The sequence below is a fragment of the Xiphophorus maculatus genome, chromosome 11, assembly GCF_002775205.1.
Source record: "Xiphophorus maculatus strain JP 163 A chromosome 11, X_maculatus-5.0-male, whole genome shotgun sequence".
NCBI classification, from domain to species: domain Eukaryota; kingdom Metazoa; phylum Chordata; class Actinopteri; order Cyprinodontiformes; family Poeciliidae; genus Xiphophorus; species Xiphophorus maculatus.
The window spans coordinates 30,115,789-30,136,564 of NC_036453.1; the positions used below are offsets into that span (position 1 = coordinate 30,115,789).

Sequence of the window (20,776 nt, forward strand, 5' to 3'; positions counted from 1 at the left end):
GACTGTGTGAAAAAGTTATTGGCCCTTAAACCAAATTTTTGGTTACACTACCCTTGGTAGCAACAACTGTCATCAGTCATTTGCAGTCTTTTACACTGCTGTGGAGGAGTTTTGGCCCACTTTTTTAACAAATCAGTTTAATGCAGTTTTATACTTACTTCTGTGTTAGTTGTAATGCTCATCTGGAACATTTTATGGAACAAATGATCTGTGTAAGGCCAGTTCAATCTGATTAAAGTCCATACTTTCACTAGGTTGGTTCAGAGGTGGGCCTGCTTTGTGCTTTGGATCATTGTCAAATTGATCTTCATGTCACAAACCGATTGACTGACATTGTCCGTTAGGATCTCCAGAGCAGCGTCTAAGAAGCTCAACAATAAAGACAAAGAACACTGGCTCTGTTTGGCGACTGTTCTGGAAACCCAGGAGATGAAGACGCAAATAAAGATTGTTCATAAAATGAAAAACATTACAACAGCATCCTCTTAATCAGACAGTCATACAATAATAAATTGTCTTCAGTCAGGTTTTTTTCAGATACACTGTAATACTGATCACTGCAGGAGATCAGCCCTTTTCTTATCCACCAGTAGCTTTAAAAACTCTTTGAAAAAGGCATTATAACTGAAGTCACAATATTTATTTACACTGTGGAATTAATAAAGTATTTCTGAATTCAAGTTGAACTTGACTAGATACGAAAAATATTTTTTGTTTACATCTGTTTATATTGACTTTGATGAAATCATGAGCTGAGTGAAATATCTTTCAAATATCCAGATTTTTACAGATTGAGATGATTATGCTGCATTAATATAATCCAAGAATGTGTTTCAGTGCAAGCTACGCTAACCTGCTCAGACATGCTACATATATAACATTCCTGTCACAGAGAGGCATATTTACCTTAGCCAGGTGGAAGAAAGGTGAAGAGAACAGATTGTAGCATTGGATAAATAACTACAAAGAATACAAAAAATCTAATTTATCTAGAATAGTTTGTATAACAGCTGCAGATGCAGAAACAAAGCAGAAAAAAAGGTGTGTAAAATGGAGAAACATGTAAGACTTGATAACTTTTCACCAAATAAGAGAGCCTAGCTAAGATTTGAACTTTTTAAAAATTTTGTATATATTTTATTTAAATTTTTATGCTTTTGGGCAGCTGGATATAAATACACACAACACTTTTTAGATATTTGTAAAAATCCTGAAGCCAAAGTATAATTTTCTTCTATTTCACACTCATTGCCCCTATGTATTGGTCAATCACATAAAATACATGAAAGAAAGTTGGTTGTAAAGGAGAAAAAATGTGAAAAATAATCAAAGGAAGTTGTGTGTAAGCCGTGTTATCATGAAAGCATGTACTGTCTACCATGTCTGAGATGTGTAAAAGACGTCAGATCAACGTTTTGACAACAAGCATTTCACAGATTTTAGAAGATAAAGGCAGGGAGTGTGTGCAGGAAATATAATTAACATTCTGCGCCATGTGGAATGGGAGGGAGAATACAATGATTGAATCTTTGCACCGGAAACTGACTGGAATTAAATGTACATTTTTACACACTTCGTTCTATAGGACAAAGGATATGCCAACCAAGGTGAAATCATGAAATGGACAAAGAATTTCATTAAATCTCTACTCATCATGCCTTTTCATGATGAGATGGTAAGATTAGCTCAATGTCAGTGCGTCCTTTTGTTTCCACTGCAGATTAACTGTCTTTTTTTTTTCTTTATCTTATCAGATTGTTTCATGCAAAAGATCCATGCTGTCAAAATAAAAGGACTTATAAAGGATGGCTGTGAGCTGTTGTGTAAACATAATTGTTTGTTTTTACCTGAATGAACAAAGATTGACAAACCATCCTGTGAATGTAGCATCTGAATTACACTCCACCAGGGCTTGCAATGAACTTTCCAACTTCTTTACAGAGATGCTGTTACATCTGATCCGATTCAAATATTAAACCCATTACTCTTATCAGGTGTTGTCTCCTAGGCTATAACAACATCAATTATAAAACCACTACTATAAAAAAATTCTGGTAAGGTAGCTGTGTAGAGAACTACAGATCAATCTTCAACCTTCCATTCACAAGAGAAAAGTGATTGAAAAATGTTCAGTTAAATACCTTGTTAGCAATGACCAACCACTTTGACATCTTTCAGTCCGGTTTCCGTTATCACCACAGTACTGAGACAGGCAGCCATCGTCAATGTCAAACTGTTAAATGACACCCACTTAAATGCAGACTGTGGAAGAACCAAGGTGCTGGTATTGTTGGACTTCAGGGAAGCATTTGATATTTTCTGACAAGCACTTTATAACAACGGTCTCTGACAGTATATAAAGTAAATGAACTTACATTATATTTAACAATGCAGCAGGGGGTCTATTTCTGTCCTTACATGCAGTCCAGTGTAACTTAGAGCGACACAGCATGCCTACTTCTGTTACATGACGGGCCTTGGCACATTTTGAGGTTTTTGTCTCCTTGGAGTCTCCGTACCGCGGCACAGGAAGTGAGGCAGCGCGGTTGATTACGTTTAAGAAAACATTTCGCGGGAGATTAGCTGCAGACGGGTTGCCTGTAAACAGTGACGATAAAATTTACACTAAAGTCTTCACACAATGAGTTTGTGGCTGGATAAATATCGACCGACGTCTCTTGGGAAACTTGACTATCACAAAGAACAAGCGACTCAACTGAAAAACCTGGTGAGAGCAGCTAGCTGTTTATCCACAGGCTAGCTGTAGCCTTGGTAGCATTATGCTACCATAACAACATAAAAAAATATTACTACTGCTATGTTAACGAAATATTAACCGCTAAGTATATGAACTCTGAGCGTAAATTTAACGTTGACTACGTTTAGTAAAAGTGTAACTCCGGATATTGTTCCGTTCTAGAAACCTTTAAAGCCACTAGCCAGCTCCATTTGTTTTGTTGTAAACTTCTATTTATGCAAGGCCAAACCTATCCTTTAAAAACCAAGCTTCTCCGGTGACGTCACAAAAATACCCAACTGATTGGAGAGACAAGTAGTACTTGAGTCATTTTACAAGAGGCAATGAAAACAGTCAGGTGGAAAGTTTACACACGTCTATGGATCAACTAGGTCTAAGGAAATGTCATCAAGTCAAATACACAAAGGAAAATATATATATATTGTAAGATATTGCAGTGGAAATCCATTCTTCATTACCCAACAGTGTTTTTTATTGTAAATGTACATTTGTTGGTGAGGAAATAAAATCATCCCTAGATGGTATTTTCACGCTTAGTTTCTTTAATAAACAAGATTGTACAAACTATGTTAATATATAAAGATCTAAATGTTTATATTCTTTTTATAGTTACTGTTGCTATAATCATAATGGAGAAACTGCAGTAAACCCAAGTGATTCGGTGGATCTGATTTATGTATTATTTAACAGTATTATTTCTGTCTATATAAATTTATTTTTTAAAATTAGGACACCAACAGGAACTAAACAGTTTTTTTAATACTTGTTCCAGGTTCAGTGCGGCGACTTTCCTCACTTGTTGGTGTACGGACCATCAGGAGCGGGGAAAAAAACCCGCATCATGTGTTTGCTGAAAGAACTGTATGGACCAGGGGTGGAGAAGCTTCGCATAGAGCATCAAACTATTGTGGTGAGAGGGAAATTATTAAAACAAAAACACTTTTAGACCCTGCAGTCCATTGATGGGTTTCCAACACTTACAGTACCTGATCAAATTATTAATCATTTAATATTTAAAAATTACATAATCAGACCAAAATATAAAGTTAAGTGGAAATTTTTGAATTTTAAGGATGAAAATGACAATAATTCATATAAGGAACAAAAAAAAATCAGGCAAAAGAACATTTTTCCAAATCAGTTACTTTCATGAAGCTAACAAAAACTGCAGATGTGCGTCTGAATCTGGTGAATTTTTGATGTGGGGGTGGGGTGTTCTACTGCAGCTGATGACCTAATCATAACCCAACAGCTACCCTTACAAATTGTGTGGAAATAATGAAAAAAAGAATGTTGAAAGTTAAAAATATTAACATGACATCAGTCCTCACCTATTCTCCTTTCTGGTTCTTTCATAATTAATACGATTTTTATATCTTCACACCCTGAAGCTCCACTCTCCTATCTCTTCCTTGACGTGCTTTTTTCATAATAAAATAGCAGTTTTAGTTTATTTAAAAAGTAATGACAGGTTAATACATATTTAAATAAACCAACTGGAGACCTCACTTGAGCTTCCTCAGTCTCTTCACCTTTCTTCAACAGTATCACTATTCTAGTACTGCCATTCTCCTGATGAGACATTACACATAATATCTCATGTAATGTTAGACATGTTGATATGTATTCACTTGAAATGTTTGCTTTGTCTTTGACTTCAGGCTCCATCAAAAAAGAAAATTGAGATCAACATAATAGCCAGCAACTATCACTTAGAGGTTAACCCAAGGTAATATAAACTTCTAGATGGTTTAATGCTTCCTTTTTTTTATTGGTGCCATTTTTGTTGCTGTTCAGAGAGAATACAATGTAACATGAAACATTATGTCTTTGTTGTCCAGTGATGCAGGAAACCAGGATCGTGTGGTGATCCAGGAGCTGATTAAAACTGTGGCCCAGTCCCAGCAAATCCAGTCCAGCACTCAGAGAGAGTTCAAAGGTAGAAGAGACTATCTCTGAGAGTCAGTGTGTGGAATAGAGCTATTGTGCTAAGAAAGTAAAGCTTCCTAGAAATAAGAAGACATCTCAAAAAAAGAATTTTCTTTTCTCCCAGTGGTGCTGCTTACAGAGGTGGACAGACTTACTAAGGATGCTCAGCATGCCTTGCGACGCACAATGGAGAAGTATATGACTACCTGTCGTCTCATTCTCTGCTCGACATCCACCTCGAAGGTCATCGGGCCGATCCAGAGCCGATGTCTGGCTGTCAGAGTTCCTCTGCCGAGCACAGAAGAGGTAAAAAGGAGCTGAGGGGCGGGGGGACAAACTTAATTAGAATACAATCATAGGGAAATGAGATTATAAATAGGATCCATTATAAATAGGACTTGGTCTTTACCAGCCTCTAAATTTGTCAAATTTGTCCTTATTTTGATCTCTTTTCTCCAAAGATTATTCACAAAATTGTTGCAGCAATCTTATATTTGTGTAACTTTGAAAACCTGAATAATTTTGTCAAATTCTTTTAAATTGAAAAGACATTTTCTTGGTAAATCTGATTGACTAAGTCTGAAATATGTCTTTTTGGATTTTTTTGCCATTGATTGTTGCATTATCTAGTCTTGAGTTAAATATTTCTAGTTGCCATCAGTCTTTCTAAGAAGTATGGTGTTAAAATAGTTTTTAAATATGCCTATAAGCCTCTCGTAATTTATTTGTGCCAAAAATCACTTCTCTAAGTCGTTTCTGATTTGTTTTCTCCTTGACATTGAGGTAACAATGGACTATTACCTTCTGTGACCGTCCTGTTTTCACAGGTGTGCAGTGTTCTGACGTCGGTCTGTAAAAAGGAAGGTCTGCTGCTGCCGCCTGAGCTGGCCAAGCAGATCAGCGAAAAGTCGGGTCGCAACCTCCGCAGAGCTCTTCTGATGTGTGAGGCGTGCAGAGTGCAGCAGTGAGTTGTGTTTCCGCAACAATGTTTTGCGTGAATATTTTGCAGAAATATATGCTCACGTGTCTCGTGCTGACATTCTACAGGTATCCATTCTCAGCAGATCAGGATGTGCCAGAGCCGGACTGGGAGGTCTACCTGAGAGAAACTGCTAATGCCATCGTCAGCCAGCAGAGTCCTCAGAGGTATGAAGGAAAATGTGTTTGTATACGGGAGATGTAGTCGGGTTTAGGAAGATCTGAGTCAGACTGTGAGACGTTCAAATGCAGGAGCTTTCCTTCTGTGTTTCAGGTTGTTGGAGGTTCGAGCCAGGCTGTACGAGCTGCTAACGCACTGCATCCCTCCTGATATCATCATAAAGGTCAAATCATGATCAATTCTTCTTCTCTTTAACACGAAATTTCAAACTAGTTTTCAAATTAAGAAGAAATTTACCCTCTGCTTTCATGTAACAGGGTTTAGTGGAAGAACTACTGAATAACTGCGACGGGCAGCTAAAGACGGAGGTGGCCCACCTGGCTGCTTACTATGAGCACCGACTCCAACTGGGCAGCAAAGCCATCTACCACCTGGAGGCGTTTATTGCAAAGTTCATGGCCATGTACAAGAAGTTTATGGAAGACGGCCTGGACGCCATGATGTTTTGAGTTGCAGAGTTTTTGTGCCATAATTTGGAACCGTTTATAGCAGTTTGGGTTTATGTAATTATCGGTAAATTCATCAGCATTGCACACAGACTATAAACCATTGAGCTTATAAAAATGGAAAACACAAGATGGACCTGGGAAGGCAGGGAATGTATTATAATGTTCAGAGAGGTTACAATAAATCACCTTGTTAGCAACATGTAAAGTCTGCATCTTCGTGTTACAAGTACCACTTATTGTTTAACTTGACACTGAAGTTCAGCCGCAGTTAGTTTAATAAATTAGAACTTAATTTATTCACAAATTGTGCTTACTCATAGCATGTATTACAACGGTATCTATAGGTCTTTGAGACACTGCTTAAATAACTAATAAATTACAATTTAAGATAAATATGTCAGCACCAAAAGTCTAACAAATAGGCATGGGCCAAGTACCTATATCAAGGTGTCTCATTGCTTAGAAAATGACCAGTTATGTGAAACTGAAGGAGCGCTACACAATCACCCATATGTTAGGAGGAAAATGTTTTAAAATTACAGTTTATGAGCAAAGACTTACTATTGCTAAAAAAAAAAAAAGCCATAAATTGTCCAATTTGCAGTTTGCTGCAAGCCATACAGAGGATACAGCACACATGTGAAGGACGTTCCTTGGGTCTGGGGAGACCAAAAGTCAAAGTGTTTGACCTAAATGCTACCCTAACACACCCTCTATACAGTAAAACATGGCGGTGGCAGCACAGCATCATGCTGTGATGATTCTCCTATTAAGTCTGTTCTATTACCGGTAATTAACATAAGCTCATTAGATTTGTATTACTCCAGAGAGCCAAATGCCATAAAGCTATAATAGCCCGTTCAGTCATTTGAGTAAATTGTAGTATGTTTATTCTACATTTTTTCTGTTTATGCGTGAAAATTCTAGCAGCTATGAATAAGTACAATATATTATATAACTTTAATTATGAAATTTCTTTTTCTGTTTCATATAACAATTATATGTATTAAACCTTTTTAGAAAATTTTTATAAAAATCATGAAAACTGATGTTTTTACTCGCCTATGTGGATTATATAAGGGCCCATGCCTATAAAGCAATACTTAACAGTCACATAAGAACTGTTGAACCAGCAGCCCGGTCTGCATCCCTTCCTCAGTAATACTCCTTGTGTCTCTTGGCGGTGTAGTAAATGATGAGACCCAGCGTAATCAGAACTCCTGAGCCCACTAGAGTCAAGAAGCCCACGACAGGCCTCCTGATGAGGATGTGGCAGCCGGAGCAGGGCTGTGGCAGAGCAGGACACTGCTGTAGAGACGCTCCGGGAATAGGGAACCCGTTGTGCTGGATGATGTTGCGATAGTTGGAAAGGGAGGCCTTGACGATGACCTCCTCGTGGACCTGACCGTAAAGGCCAAACCCCGGGTCTCGTTGGTCGTTCAGGGCGTAGGCAAAGTAACCCTTCAGGTTGACACCATCCAGAGTAAATGCTGAGTGTGACAAGAAAGTAGTAATCATGTTTTATTTTCCTTCCATGTCTCAATTATGCAGTAGTTTGTGTTAGTTCAGCACATAAAATCCATAGGAAATGCAATAAAGTTTCTTAAGGTGTGAATACTTTTGTGAGGGACCATAACTACACAGCAAGCACCTGTTACTCAACAAATTGGTGAATGCTGAAGGTTTTCTTTGAGTCAGCAGATATCCATCAGGGGTCAGTTCCTGTCTAATTATTAATCTCTTCTGAGGCCAATAAGGGACATGATTCAGCTGTTTTAAAGGCTAAATATCTTGTTTAAATACATACACCAGTTAAAATACACAGAAAATATGTGAAAACTGCTTTATTAGTCCTACCTTTTAGTGCCTCGTTAATGTAGTTGTAGAGGTAATAAACTCGCAGGGAGTCTTTGAAACGGGCCGGGTCTTCCTGGACTCCATTAGCCATTACATAGATGGGTACATCACTGTAGTGCTGCTTTACCTTCACATAGAAAGAGCAAATGTAACAATCAGACAGTTCTTCATTTAAATGTTGTTATCCTCTGTGTATGAAGGCATTGCTAGGAACAAAGTCGCCCAGTCTTACCCAGTTTAGAGCCTTCCTCAGCCCCCAGGGCACGACTGGCCTGGGAGACATGATCCATGTTGTGTCTATCATGTGCTGAACCTCAAGCATCTCTGTGTAGGTGTATCTGCTCACATGGTCACATAAAGGTCAAAACAGGATTCAGGTTTGTACTCCACTTTTGCTCAGTGTGCTTGTTTTACATAAAATGTAAATGGTATTAGCAGAAAAATGGTTTTAACTTACGAGTCTTCCTTGGCATGAGTCACAAGCTTGGTACTGAAGTGACTCATAGCGAAAAAGTCATAAGTCCCTCTGACCAGCTGTCTGTCCTCCGCATTAAAAACAGGCAATCTGTTTAAATAAGAAAAGAAAGTAAAAGAGCAGACAAAAGCTGTACCCATGGGTTACCCGCATATAGTGTAAAGTTGCCCATTTTCTGCCTACTAGACTTCCACAATTCATCTGTTTGAATTATGCAATACTTCAAAATAGCAAGGAGACCATCAGCAAGCAATAGCTGTGCTCTGATTTGCTACATGACATTCAAGAAACCTTTTCAGGTAACTTTGCCAAAGAAAATAGCTGTAAACAGCAAACATTTTTGCCTTTTTTCAGATTTATTTGGGAAACCTTTATTAATGCATTGGTAGAATGTAACATAAACTTATTTAAAATGCATCTATCTTCCTGACTCACCAACATACCATTATTATGCTAAATTGCAGCAGTGAAACATGGCACTTGATAAATATGTCATGTACTACTGATGTCATGTATGCAAAGTTATTTACTTTTTTATTTTGATTATTACACTTAATCAAAAACTCTATACATTATTGCTTAATATAATTTTGAAGTATGTTTCAAGTACAGAATGAGAAACCTTTTTGTTCTGCCTCTTTTAGATTAACACTAAAAGTCTAGGAAGCTGATTCGAGCTGATTAGTCCGTCTCTATCTATATGTATAAGTAAATAAAATGTATAATATTTAAAAAGATGATTCTTTAGCTTCCACACTATGACTGGAAATGACATCCAAACAGCTAAAACAAAGAAAGAAGTGTAGTAACTTTTGTTTCGGCGGCATAAAATCAGCGCTCAGAAGCGAATGGGGGAGAGGCGACACTTTGCTATTCTATGCTTCATCCAATTTAAGAATTTGTATCCAGTCATGACCACACTGCAGCTAAAAAGGTGAAGAATAAAAAATAGGCAGGGTTTTTCTTTCTTCTTACTCAAGTGAGTTGAGCTGTCGCAGCCAGCTCCTCATTCCCATAGGATAATCGCCACTGCCAAAGATCGGCTCGGCCAGCCAGCCAACATAGAAATCCAAAACCCTTTTCGCCGGCTCCACGTCCTCTCGGCTGAAGGAAAATGCCGGTTCCACCCAGTCCATGTGCAGAGCCAGAGACACCTAGGAAAGTGCATAATTTTAACAAATAAATTTGAAACTTTAAAAGGCAAGTTATTTAGTGTTTTACTGACCTGTCCTCTTTGCGTATGTCTGAACTCCCGGTCGTAGGCGTGCCAGGCCAGAGCATGTGCCCGCAGCATCTGGTGGCCCTCTTGATAGCTCACCATCTCATCATTGGGTTCATTCAAGGTGATCCACATCTTTACGTGGGCCCCCATTTCTCTGTAGCAAAGCCTGGCATAGTCTGCAAAGGCCTCTGGTGTCTTTCTGAGGAAAAAAATATGATATTGTCAGGTAAAACATCTGCAAGTACATTTTGAAACAAAACAAAATGAAAGTACTGCAAGATTTTATGTGCAGTCTTGAGAAGTTTGGAAAGTAGAAATTTAGCTTTTTTTTAATTAACAACCCCCAATTCAGCCACCATGACTACCAGCTAGAAAGAAGCTAGAAGGCAGCACTCTGCTCAGAGCACAGTTACCTCCCTATTATGCTGCCATATTATTTAATATCTGCATCTATGCATATGGAAAAGTGCGTAACATATGATACTTATGTCTGTGGTTCTTTATACGCTCCATCTGGTATGGCGCATGTGTAGATTTAACATTTTTTCAGGATGAATGCGCGACTTTCCATCATGACAGTTCAGAACTATTCTGGTGCCACGAAATGGTGAAATATTATTAGCCGGATTAATCAGAGCGTAGATTAGGTTGTTGACAGTTGGACTAGATCCAAGCATTTAGCAGGTGGACATGAGTAAATCTTCATCGGTGCAAACAGAGAGGATTGGGTCTGGGTAGGATGACATTTAGTCAGGTTACAATCAGGTTATTATTGCTACATTTGAGTTGCACCCATGTAAACTCTGTTGCATTTATTCAGTATTTTCTGCATATCAGAGGTTTGACACTTAGCTGGTGATCAAAGTCTGTGAACTACTGCAGCCCACATCACAGTATTGAAAGGAAGCTATGCACTAGTTCAATGACATAGTTTTTAAAATATCTGCATTGAAATAATTGGCTAAACGTCTCACCTGTTGAGCCACCTGTTGGCAGTGTCGAGCAGGGTTGGCAGGTTGCTGCGCTGCCGGGTGTGGTGCCAAAGGGTGACCACAGGTGTGACGTTGGCCTGCGCCAGCTGACGGGTAAAGCAGCGGTAATATCCCAGCAGGGTGGTGTTGGGATAAGCCACGTCACCTGTAGGCACCAGAGCAGACCAGTTGAGGGAAAAGTGGAAGTGGTTTACCCCCACCTGCCTGATTTCATCCACCTGAAACAAGGCAGGAATAAAAACAGTCAGTTAAGCAGATACAGTTTATAACATTTTAAGGTTAACCTTTTGTTTTGCAGTTATTTATCTCAATTGACAAAGTCAAGCAATAATAAATGTCAATACTACACAATGCGAGAAAAGACAAAGATAAAAAACTGTTCTCCAAAAACAACATTCAAACTAATCTAACATTTATGACTTTCTGTACAGTCACTTTAAGGCAAGAAGAGACAAATCAGCACCAAAATGCTCATGTAAAACACATCCAGGACTCTGGATTTATTTCTCAGTTTAAAGCTGGCCAAATGGGAGACGTTTGGCAGGCTCACCTGTTGCCGGATTGTGGCATAATCAGCACAATGCGTGGCTCTGTGTAAAGGTGGTGCACTGACGCCCTCCAGCTTGATCAGCTCTCCGTTGTTGGAAATGTTCCACAGGTAAACATTGGGATCTGCAAACTGGGTGGGAGTTGTCTCCACCTATGACACAAGGACAAACAAACACTAGTACAAAACCACACATGCTTACTCCCGGGTAATACACACCACTGCAAATAAAGGCCAAATAGGATAAATCGATGACAGCTGGTCCAGTCCTGCTTAGCCAAGCTGCCAAAATGGGAGCTTAGGAGGTTTATGATTAAGAGGATCAGATGTTTTTCCTGCAACTCAGCTGGACTTCAAACCAAGAAAACTGCAAGCTAAAAAGCCATATATTTATCATCACAACAGCTTCAAACCAGGATGATGCAACAAAAGTGGATTTGGAGTAAAATACTCGTCTACCTACAGTAACAATGTTTGCGTTTTACCCAATATGAGATCCACAAAGGAATCTTTGAACCCAAGTTAAGAAAACAGTTAATATTTCATTGAAGTCCCATTTCTTAGGAAACATTCTTGCTGTGCTATGTTCCAACTGCACATACTTTAACACACCTGGATGGAGTTGGCCGATACACCCCATGCAAAATCACATGGAAACATTCCTTGTGCTGGTCTGTTCTCTGGAAGTTCAGGGAATCCATTCTTATGGATGACATTTCTGTAGAAACGATGAAAAAATATTGAAATGTTTCAAATCGTCAAACAAATTTGATTAAAACAAGTAAATCATGATTGCATTTACGATCCAAACTGACCTGAACGTATTTGTTAAAGCAAAATGTACTATTATTTCATTAGCTTATCCAGACCTGACCAGTGTATCCTGTAAAATCAAGACATCCCCTTTAAAGAATTAAAATACTAAAAGATCTTCCAAAGTAGTACATAAATAGCAATTTAAAGAATATGCAGACCGCATTTGCCTCAGATAAGTTAATAATTCAACAATAGAAATTATATCCATGGCAGCCTCAGCAGTGAAAACAACTAGTAACCAAAAGGAACACAAAGACCGCCTCACATTTCCCAAAAGAATGTCTGGACTTTTGTAAAAATATTCTGTAGAATAAAAACACAAAAGTGGAACATTCTGGAAGATGTGTGTCCCGATACTTCTGGTTTAAAACTAACACGTTTCGGAAAAAGAACAAAATACTGACAATCAAACATGGTGGCACTGGTGTGATGGTCTGGGGCTGCCTTGAGGCTTCAGGACTGGACAACATACAGTAACTAATGGAACCATGAAGCCCATACACACGGGTTCTACTGCAGAACAATCATCTCAAACATCAGCAGAAACCCTCTGAATTTAAGGTTTTGATTTTGGCCTAGTCAAAGTCCAAAATTAAATCCTTTTAAAAATCTGGGGAGTGACCTGATACTGTTTATATTTGTCTGGTATTAAAATGTTTTTGATGATCTGAAACATTTGAATATGACAAAAAGCAAAAATAGTATTCCTTCAATCAAACATAAGAGAATCCTTATGGAACAGCTGAAGCACAAATTGAATCATACATATTTCACTCGTTCAGTTATTTCACCAAAAAGAAAAAAACAATCATTTCCATCCATGTATGTAGGCAACCTGTAGAAGGTAGCAGATGTCTTTGGCTCCCTCTTCATGTCAGGAGTGTTGAAGTCAACGTAGTACAGTCCACGGCGAATCCCATATTCTCTGTGCCACTCAAAGCCGTCAATAAGGGACCAGGCTGTGTATCCAATCATGTTCACTCCATCTATGATGATTGCTGGACAACAAACACATCAGAAAGGAATATTATTTAGTTTATCATTAAATAAGTGGATAAATAAAAACTTTTTTTTGCTGTTATCAGGAACAAGTGGACTTACATTTAAGTGCCTCTGCTATGAACCTCTTGAGGTAGTACATGTGTTTCGGGTCTTCTGTCTTAGTGTTCCCAAGGACGTACCTGTCTCAAAAGAAAACTTGGCTCAACACTGCCAATGTAAGACATATCCAAGCCCTCAAATATTCTGCTAGAGAAAGAAAAAATATCAGCATATAATGCCAACTCACCAACCACTCTGCACCACAAAGATAGGTGGTTTGTCATACTCTGCATTGACCCAGTAGAGAAGCATCCTCAGGTCCAGGTCCTCAAGCTGCCCAAACTTCAGGCTATCGTTGATGAGCTGGAAGCTCAGCGTAGCCCCATGGGAGAGGGCGAAGAAGTCAGCAGTTCCCCTCACCTGCTCTCTCTCCTCCTGGGTGAAGGACGGCAGGCGCGAGCCGAGCCGCTCCCTCATGCAGGGAGGGTAGTCTCCATCTGCAAACAGCGGCCGGGCAAACCAGCCCAGGACGTGGTCCAGGGAGCACTGGCACTCCCGCAAGCTCTCCAGGCGGGTTCGGCGGGGCTTGATCCAGTGAGAGGCCAGCGCCATGGAGAGCTTTCCCTGCTGCCGAGGCCGATAATGGCGGTTGTAGAGATGCCAGGCAGCTGCATGAGCCTGGAAGACAGAGAGATGCCAGCATCAAGTAAAGGCAGGAAACCTACTGAAATCTGTTAACTGTGAAATAATACTAATAATAATATAACTAGTGGAACCAGGTAACTGGAAGGGACAAAATTAAGTGCTGCAATGACTAGTGCACTCTTGTTAAAATTTTGTCATTTCATAACCAAAGACTCTTGGTTTCAGATTTAAAGTGATAGACCAAACACAGAAGTGTATAATTTTAGTGAGAGCAAAATGACACATGCCTTTCTTTGTTTTTCTTAGAAATAAAAATATATTGGGCTCTTTGTGACAGAGTGACAGAGATGTTTCAGTCTTAAATTAAAGGTAGGGACTCTGCCACACTCTTCCAATCAATAGTAGTGTCTTTCATTTCTACTTAGAAGGGGGTATTTTGTTTGCTGTTTGCCTTTTAGACCATGACACTTAAAGTTTCCCCGAGTTTGTTCTTTCTTCTCTAAAAACTATTCAGTAAAATTTTTTATTTAACTGTTGTAACAGTCTGTGCCAGATAACATCTTTATCATCTTTATTGTTAGGTGGATGTATCAATAACAACCTCAGTCAGTCTGCATGTAGAGCATCTGATTGCAGCCATTTTTAAATCTTGCCACAGATTCTTATTTAGACTTGAGCCGGTCCAATATACACTGATTCGTCTAAACCTTTCACTGTGGCTCTGACTATATGTTTAGGGTTGTTGTCCTGCTGGAAGGTGAATCTAATGTCTTTTATCCTCCAGGATTGTCCTACATTTAGTCCCATCCACTGTCCCATCAACTCTTACCAGCTTCCCTATCCTGGCCTCAGGAAAAACATCCTCACATTACAATACTGCCATCCCCATGTTTCAAGGCAGGAATGATGTTTTCACTGTGCAGGGTTAGTATTTCTCCACTGATAGAGTTCTGCATGTAGGCCAGAATATTTAATTTTAATCTCATCTGACCAGAGTCCTTTCTTTCACATGTTCGTTGTGCCTCTTATTCGGATTAGTAAACTGCAGACAGGACTTCTTATTGCTCTTCCAACCAAAATTGTGTTTGGACACCACTGCTAATTTTCAATACACATTTTTATTTATCATAGATAAAAACTGTTTTTAGGGTTTTTTTTGTTTGTTTTTTCCAGATTTCATATTCCTCCGTTTTGTCATCTTTTGATGTATGGTACATGTCATTTCCTCTCATAAGCAAACTTCTTGGTTAAATTAAAGTGATATTAAACCTGGTAAGACTATGTAAGATGCAGTATGTAAGATGTTAAGTCATAAATATATTTAACCAACCTTAAGCAAGTTGTGTCCAACCCGAAATGGGAGATCGGGGTCATTCTTTATCCCGGGAGCGACCACCCCGGTTCCGTATCCGTGCTGCGCAACCACAAACGGGTTATCGATAGTGATCCAGTACTTCACGTCATCCCCAAATTCATGGAAACAGAAATCAGAATAGTCCTTAAAAATCTCCACCAGCTCCGGGTTGCTCCAGCCGCCCAGGCTCTGCTGGAGGTGTTCGGGTAGGTCCCAGTGGTAGAGGGTGACCACCGGCTGGACGCGGATCTCCTTCAGCCTCTTGATGAGCGTCCGGTAGTAGTTGGTGCCGATTTCGTTGTAGCTTCCGCGCGTCCCGTTTGGGAAGATTCTGGACCAGGAGAGGGAGAACCGGTAGTGGGTCACCCCGAGCTGGCGGATTGCTCTGATGTCAGCGTGGATATTGTGGTAGCTGTCGCTGCCCACGTCCCCGGTGGCCATGCGGTTCCCGCCGCGCGTAAAAGTGTCCCAGATGGAGAGCCCCTTACCGTCCTTCTCGAACGCCCCCTCCACTTGATACGCCGCCGTGCCCACCGCCCATATGAAGTCGCTGGGGAAGGTATCGTAGAGGAAAGCCTTGTCTCCGGGGTAGGGGAGCTTACTGAAGCGGCCCCACGTCTTCAACCCAGCGTGGGGCTTCGCGTCTCCAGAACTAAGGGCGAGAAATGTCAAGAGGGCGAAAAGCCCACTCATGATTTCTGATGTTAGTGACCTTCACCTCGCCATGCTTGGAGACTTAAACAGGACTGTGCGCAGAGCAGTCAGTCAGCTGTGAACCCCTGCATGCCTCTCCAAATCTGTCATTTATTAACGAGAGCACCTGACTCACGAAGGCCTGCAGGCACAGCATGCTGCTGAGGGCCACAATGATCGATGCTTCAGCAGGGACACATCAGTAATCATTTAAGACGCTAATTTGATTCATTTCTTCCTAAATTTTTATTCTAATCGAATTAAATCATAATTTCACACATCAGGAAAAATGAGACCCTGGCGGTGAGGCTTTCACCGTGGTAAACAGCTCCATTAAGCTAGCCTCAGCTGGCAGATTATTTCCTACCTGCATTCTAATGCAACATAAAAATAGAATCCAACTGCATTTCCATCACTGGTTCTGGTTCGCTCAGGTTGGCAGATCACTAAGCGCGCCCTGCTGCACCATGCTCACATCAGGCCCTTATCTTCCTGATTATCACTCGGTTGCTTGGAAACCCAGGCCTCTTCCATACACAGCTTCCGAGGAAGAGTGGGAGTCTGTTTGTGCTAGAATCAAAAAGCAGGTAAGTTTAATGGCTAACATGTAACAATAGTAGATAGAAATTTGATATCATGTGGGTTCAAAGGGCGGCCACAAGCCGTTTGAGGACACCAGAATGATTTTATGTGGACTATTGCTGCAGTTCAAGAATCCTACAAATTTTACCTGCCAGCAAAGAAGGCTAAAGTAGAAGGCCAAAAAAGAGAAAAGAAATCACAAGTAATAATTGCTTTAGTAAAGAAGAAGAATACTTCTGTGAATACTTTATAAACTTATCAGTAAAATGATGCAGTCAGTCTGGAATCTTGGTTTGGTTGGTTACAGATTACATTTCAAGTAAACTGGGTAATTGCTGAAAATATGATCAGCTATCCACTTTGTATTGCAACATACAAAATATATAGTTGCACTAGTATTAATTTGAGATAATGTATAAATAAATCACAACTTCAGAGACAGTCTATAAAGCCCTTCAAACATATTGAAATCTGGAACATGATTGTGAAGTTAAAAAAAAAGGATACATGGTTTTCTATATTTTTGTTTTTTTCTAAAAAATAAAAGAAAAGTGGTGGCATTTGTATTTCCTTAATTTCTTGGTAAATACATTACAAGTTCAGCTGCAGGTCTTCATGTATATGTCTCTACCTGCTTTCCACATCAAGAGGATGTAATATTTGCCCATTTTACTTTGCAAAATAGCTAAGGCTCAGTCAGATTGAAAGGATCACTGAACATCAATTATCCAGTATCACTCCGGATTCTTAATTTGATTTGTACTTTGACTGGACCATTCTTACAGATAAGCATGTTTTGATTTTATCCCCCCATATGACAGAGTAGTGTTTATTCTCATGTGTCTACCAGCCTCAACCATGTTTTCTTACATAAATGCACTTTTTTTTAGTGCCATACATCTTCCTATCAACCTGTCACTTTAAATAAAACCATTGCAAGGCAATGTTTTACATTTACTTTATATATTTTAATGCAATAAATTAAAACAAATCAAAAGGAAAATTTAACTGCATTTCTTCTTAGAAAAATAGATCTCTGTGTTGTTACGTGTGCACATTTTTACAAGCTGTTCTCAGTTTTATGATGTCCAAGTTTACACTGCGTGTGTTTTATTGTTTTCAGACATTTCCAGCTCAGTGAAGGTCTGGAATAATAACTGTTGTCATTTACTGCTGTTAGAAAGGCAGCAGAGCAGCACAGGATTATAGACCTAGTCACGGATTATGACTGGGAAAAGAACACACAAGTGTAGGGGTTGTTTTCCATTCTGCCAAGGTGCATTGGAAAATTTAAAAACTCAAGTTGAATTGCTTGCTTTAGCATGGAAAACAGGTAATTTTACAACACAGGATGAACATTATTGAGTGATGCCTGGCAGCCTGAAGGTGGGCAGTTAGTGACAGACATACACAAAGAGAATAATATCAGTGCTCAGTCAGTTGCACTGCCAAAGCACACTAGCTACTAATTGGAGCTGTTAGATGGAAGAACCTACTGTATATTAAAACTAAAATATACTTTGGGAAAGGAAAATCTCCAAAAGTCTAACAGCAACATTTTTATTTTATTACATTTGAAGTAAGTTTCTTTATGGTTTGGTTAAACTACATTTGTAATCTGATCTTTCCTTTTTATTATGCATAGTATTAATCCAGTTAGTGTCTGTTAAGGAAATTAAACAACAAGGAATTTGATACACAGTCTTGTAAATGTTACATTATTAATAGCTTTCAAATGCACTAACAAGGCCTAAACTGGGGATTAACAGGGATAAGAATTAACCATGGAGCTCCAAAATAAAGGTTCACTCTTCAAAAATTAAAGTGGCAGTACTAAAGTGAGTTAGTGCTGCTAGTTACCACAGCAGCAATAACTGAACTGGTGGGCGAGGTTGATTGGATTCAGCACCATAAAGTTGGGACTTGCCTTGATGAACAACTCTGGAACCAGTGTCCTCGAGACGGGTTGGACACTCTTCCACTCTGCAGTTGTCCCTGCTGAGAGGTGCTGAACAGGTGTGGGCATTCTTGGTGCCTGTATGTACACCACAGTGAACAAGAAGGTAGCCTTCCTCCGCTTATGTGTGGAGGAGGAGGTCATAACAAGTGTGGTAAAGTAGGGCAAGTTACCTTACCCTTTGTGGAGTCCTTGGAGGGGTGAGCGTTCCTGCCGGGGACTCCGTTGTTCTGCTCAGGCACTTCAACGCTCATGTTGACAACAGTAAGACAGAGGATCTGAACCCGAGGATAGTGTTATTGAACTTTTGTGCTAATACTATGTCTGCTGGGAACATCTGGTGGATTCTCCAGTCAGATGGAGTTTATCTCCCACCTATGGCAGAGTTTTCAACACATCAAGTTTGAGCCTCCAAACTTGATCAGAGATCTGACAGAGATCAGATGTGGCAGCAAGGTGTTGTGTGCCTGTAACAGTGGCATTTTCAAACCCGCTGGTGGATACCTGTGGTGAGCGATGCCCTATTGGGTCCTTTTGGCTTCTGGGATCCCAGAAGCAGCAGACAGGTACCAGTACTGCAAGTGGAATGTGGCTCTGGTGGTTACCAAGGCAAAAATTTGAGCCGTGGGAAGAATGTATCAGAGCTATTGAGAATGACTTCAATACAGCTTTGAGGAGGTTCTGGTCACCCATCCAGCATCTCAGGAGAGGGAGACGGTGCACCACCAACACTGCATGGGGCTAGTCTACTGCAGATCCTGACTCGGCACATGGTGGGTTTGTGGGTAGGATACTTAAAAGACCTCCTAAATCCCCTTGGCATATCTGCCAGAAAGAAAATGGGGGGTGGAGATTTTGGGTTGTGCTTTCAAATCTGTGGTGCTGAAGTAACCAGGGCGATACAAAGTTCTTCCATGGGTGGATAACATTTGGCAAGTTTTGTTTAGCATAGGGCAACTTTAGCCTGGTCATTGCATTCCTGCACAACTCCACTTGATTCTCATCTCCTTTCAGTGCTCCTTCTGGACTTTCTCCCATTGAGATGGATTTCTCCAGTAGATTTTCAATAGGACAAATCCATGAACAGAAGGAGAAGTTTTGAACCATTATGTTGATTTTGTGCAGTTTGGCAGTGGAGAAAGTGAACAAGGCCACTCAGTCTGTGTTGGCCATTCGTCCAAATATTGAATTAACATTAACAGCCGTCTCGTTCAGCTTGGCACTTCTCTCTTTGAGTTGAACTGGTGTATTGCATATGCCAAGGTTAAACGTTAGCGACTTGGTAAAAATTCGAACTTCAACAAAATCCACGCTTCTAGAAAGCAATCGTTTTTCAATAGCCGAGGGTCCAGATCCTCTGTATGAAGCAAAGCAAACAGAGCACTGGTTTTTACCATGCTAGGGTAACTTTAACAAAGTCATCACTGCAGAATATTAAAGTAAGGAAATAAATTACATCAAAACAAAATAAAAACAATTCAAACATTTCAGGTTTTATAGAGAATCATATTGATACAACGGAAGATGTGACTGGGTGGATGTGAAGCCAAGTTAACCAGCAGTGACAAACACAACAACCATAGCTCATAGCTGCTTAGGACTTCCTTCTAGCAGTGAGAACAAATCTAAAAATTAAATGCACACTACAAGAACATCCAGAAAACTCCACATTTGGAACATTTTATCATTTTTTTTAAGTATTTTGCCCATGGTAAAAAAAGAAAGGTATTAATATACATAGCTGTAAACAAAAACATTTCATTAACAGTAAAATTATACAAATACAGTCACAAAAAGTTGAGGGGTAATCTGATTCTTTTTAAATAGCAGGAAGTTTGACAAGCAATATTGTTTCAATAGGAACATTTTTATAACAGCGGGAAAAGTCTTGACATCATCCCCCCAGTCAGCATCAAACACAACAGAACATGAACCAGACAGAAGACTATTTACAAGTGATTTTTTTTGTTTTCTTGATAAAATGACTTCTACCTAATGTGGCAAACATCATCACAATGCGACACGAAGCAACGATCCACAGCTGACAATGCACATGTTCTGACGTAGTGTGTACGTGGTATATGCAAGAGTGTACACAGGTGTAACAGTAGGAGCGTAGGCATATGAAAAGTTTAAAAAGTTTAATGTCCACATGTTCTTTCCTCCTTGAATACAACTGAGACGTGTCGTCGTTTTCCCCCCCCAGCTCATCTTCTTCGCCCAGTTGTCTTCTTGCGACCCTGGAAGCAGGGAAATAAAATTTAAAAAAATATGAAAATGATCAAAATAAAAGTTAAGGA

The 20,776-nt window shown here is 39.7% G+C and overlaps 3 protein-coding genes across 4 annotated transcripts in view; 1 reads left to right on the top strand and 2 right to left on the bottom strand.

Annotated features, from left to right (window-relative positions):
• The first annotated feature begins 2,532 nt into the window (after positions 1 to 2,532).
• rfc3 (replication factor C subunit 3) lies at positions 2,533 to 6,876 on the top strand. Its single transcript, XM_005808428.3, has 9 exons — positions 2,533 to 2,728; positions 3,531 to 3,668; positions 4,420 to 4,487; positions 4,600 to 4,697; positions 4,812 to 4,993; positions 5,515 to 5,651; positions 5,735 to 5,833; positions 5,940 to 6,009; positions 6,104 to 6,876. Exons 1-9 carry the CDS (start codon positions 2,642 to 2,644, stop codon positions 6,293 to 6,295), a joined length of 1,071 nt encoding a protein of 356 aa, XP_005808485.1. The 5' UTR covers positions 2,533 to 2,641; the 3' UTR covers positions 6,296 to 6,876.
• Positions 6,427 to 16,028, bottom strand: kl (klotho). Its single transcript, XM_014472282.2, has 13 exons — positions 15,221 to 16,028; positions 13,493 to 13,923; positions 13,306 to 13,385; positions 13,040 to 13,202; positions 12,001 to 12,106; positions 11,392 to 11,541; positions 10,824 to 11,059; positions 9,853 to 10,048; positions 9,603 to 9,781; positions 8,610 to 8,717; positions 8,385 to 8,490; positions 8,153 to 8,279; positions 6,427 to 7,785 (listed from the first exon to the last, which is right to left on the bottom strand). Exons 1-13 carry the CDS (start codon positions 15,935 to 15,937, stop codon positions 7,451 to 7,453), a joined length of 2,934 nt encoding a protein of 977 aa, XP_014327768.1. The 5' UTR covers positions 15,938 to 16,028; the 3' UTR covers positions 6,427 to 7,450.
• A 3,920-nt stretch (positions 16,029 to 19,948) lies between these two features.
• pds5b (PDS5 cohesin associated factor B) overlaps positions 19,949 to 20,776 on the bottom strand; it is a 29,509-nt gene continuing 28,681 nt past the window's right edge. For both annotated transcript variants that reach the window (XM_005808427.2, XM_023342559.1), the window contains exon 35: positions 19,949 to 20,716. In XM_005808427.2, the coding sequence (XP_005808484.1) occupies positions 20,684 to 20,716 (33 nt within the window). In that variant the 3' untranslated portion in view covers positions 19,949 to 20,683. The remainder of the gene's footprint in view (positions 20,717 to 20,776) is intronic.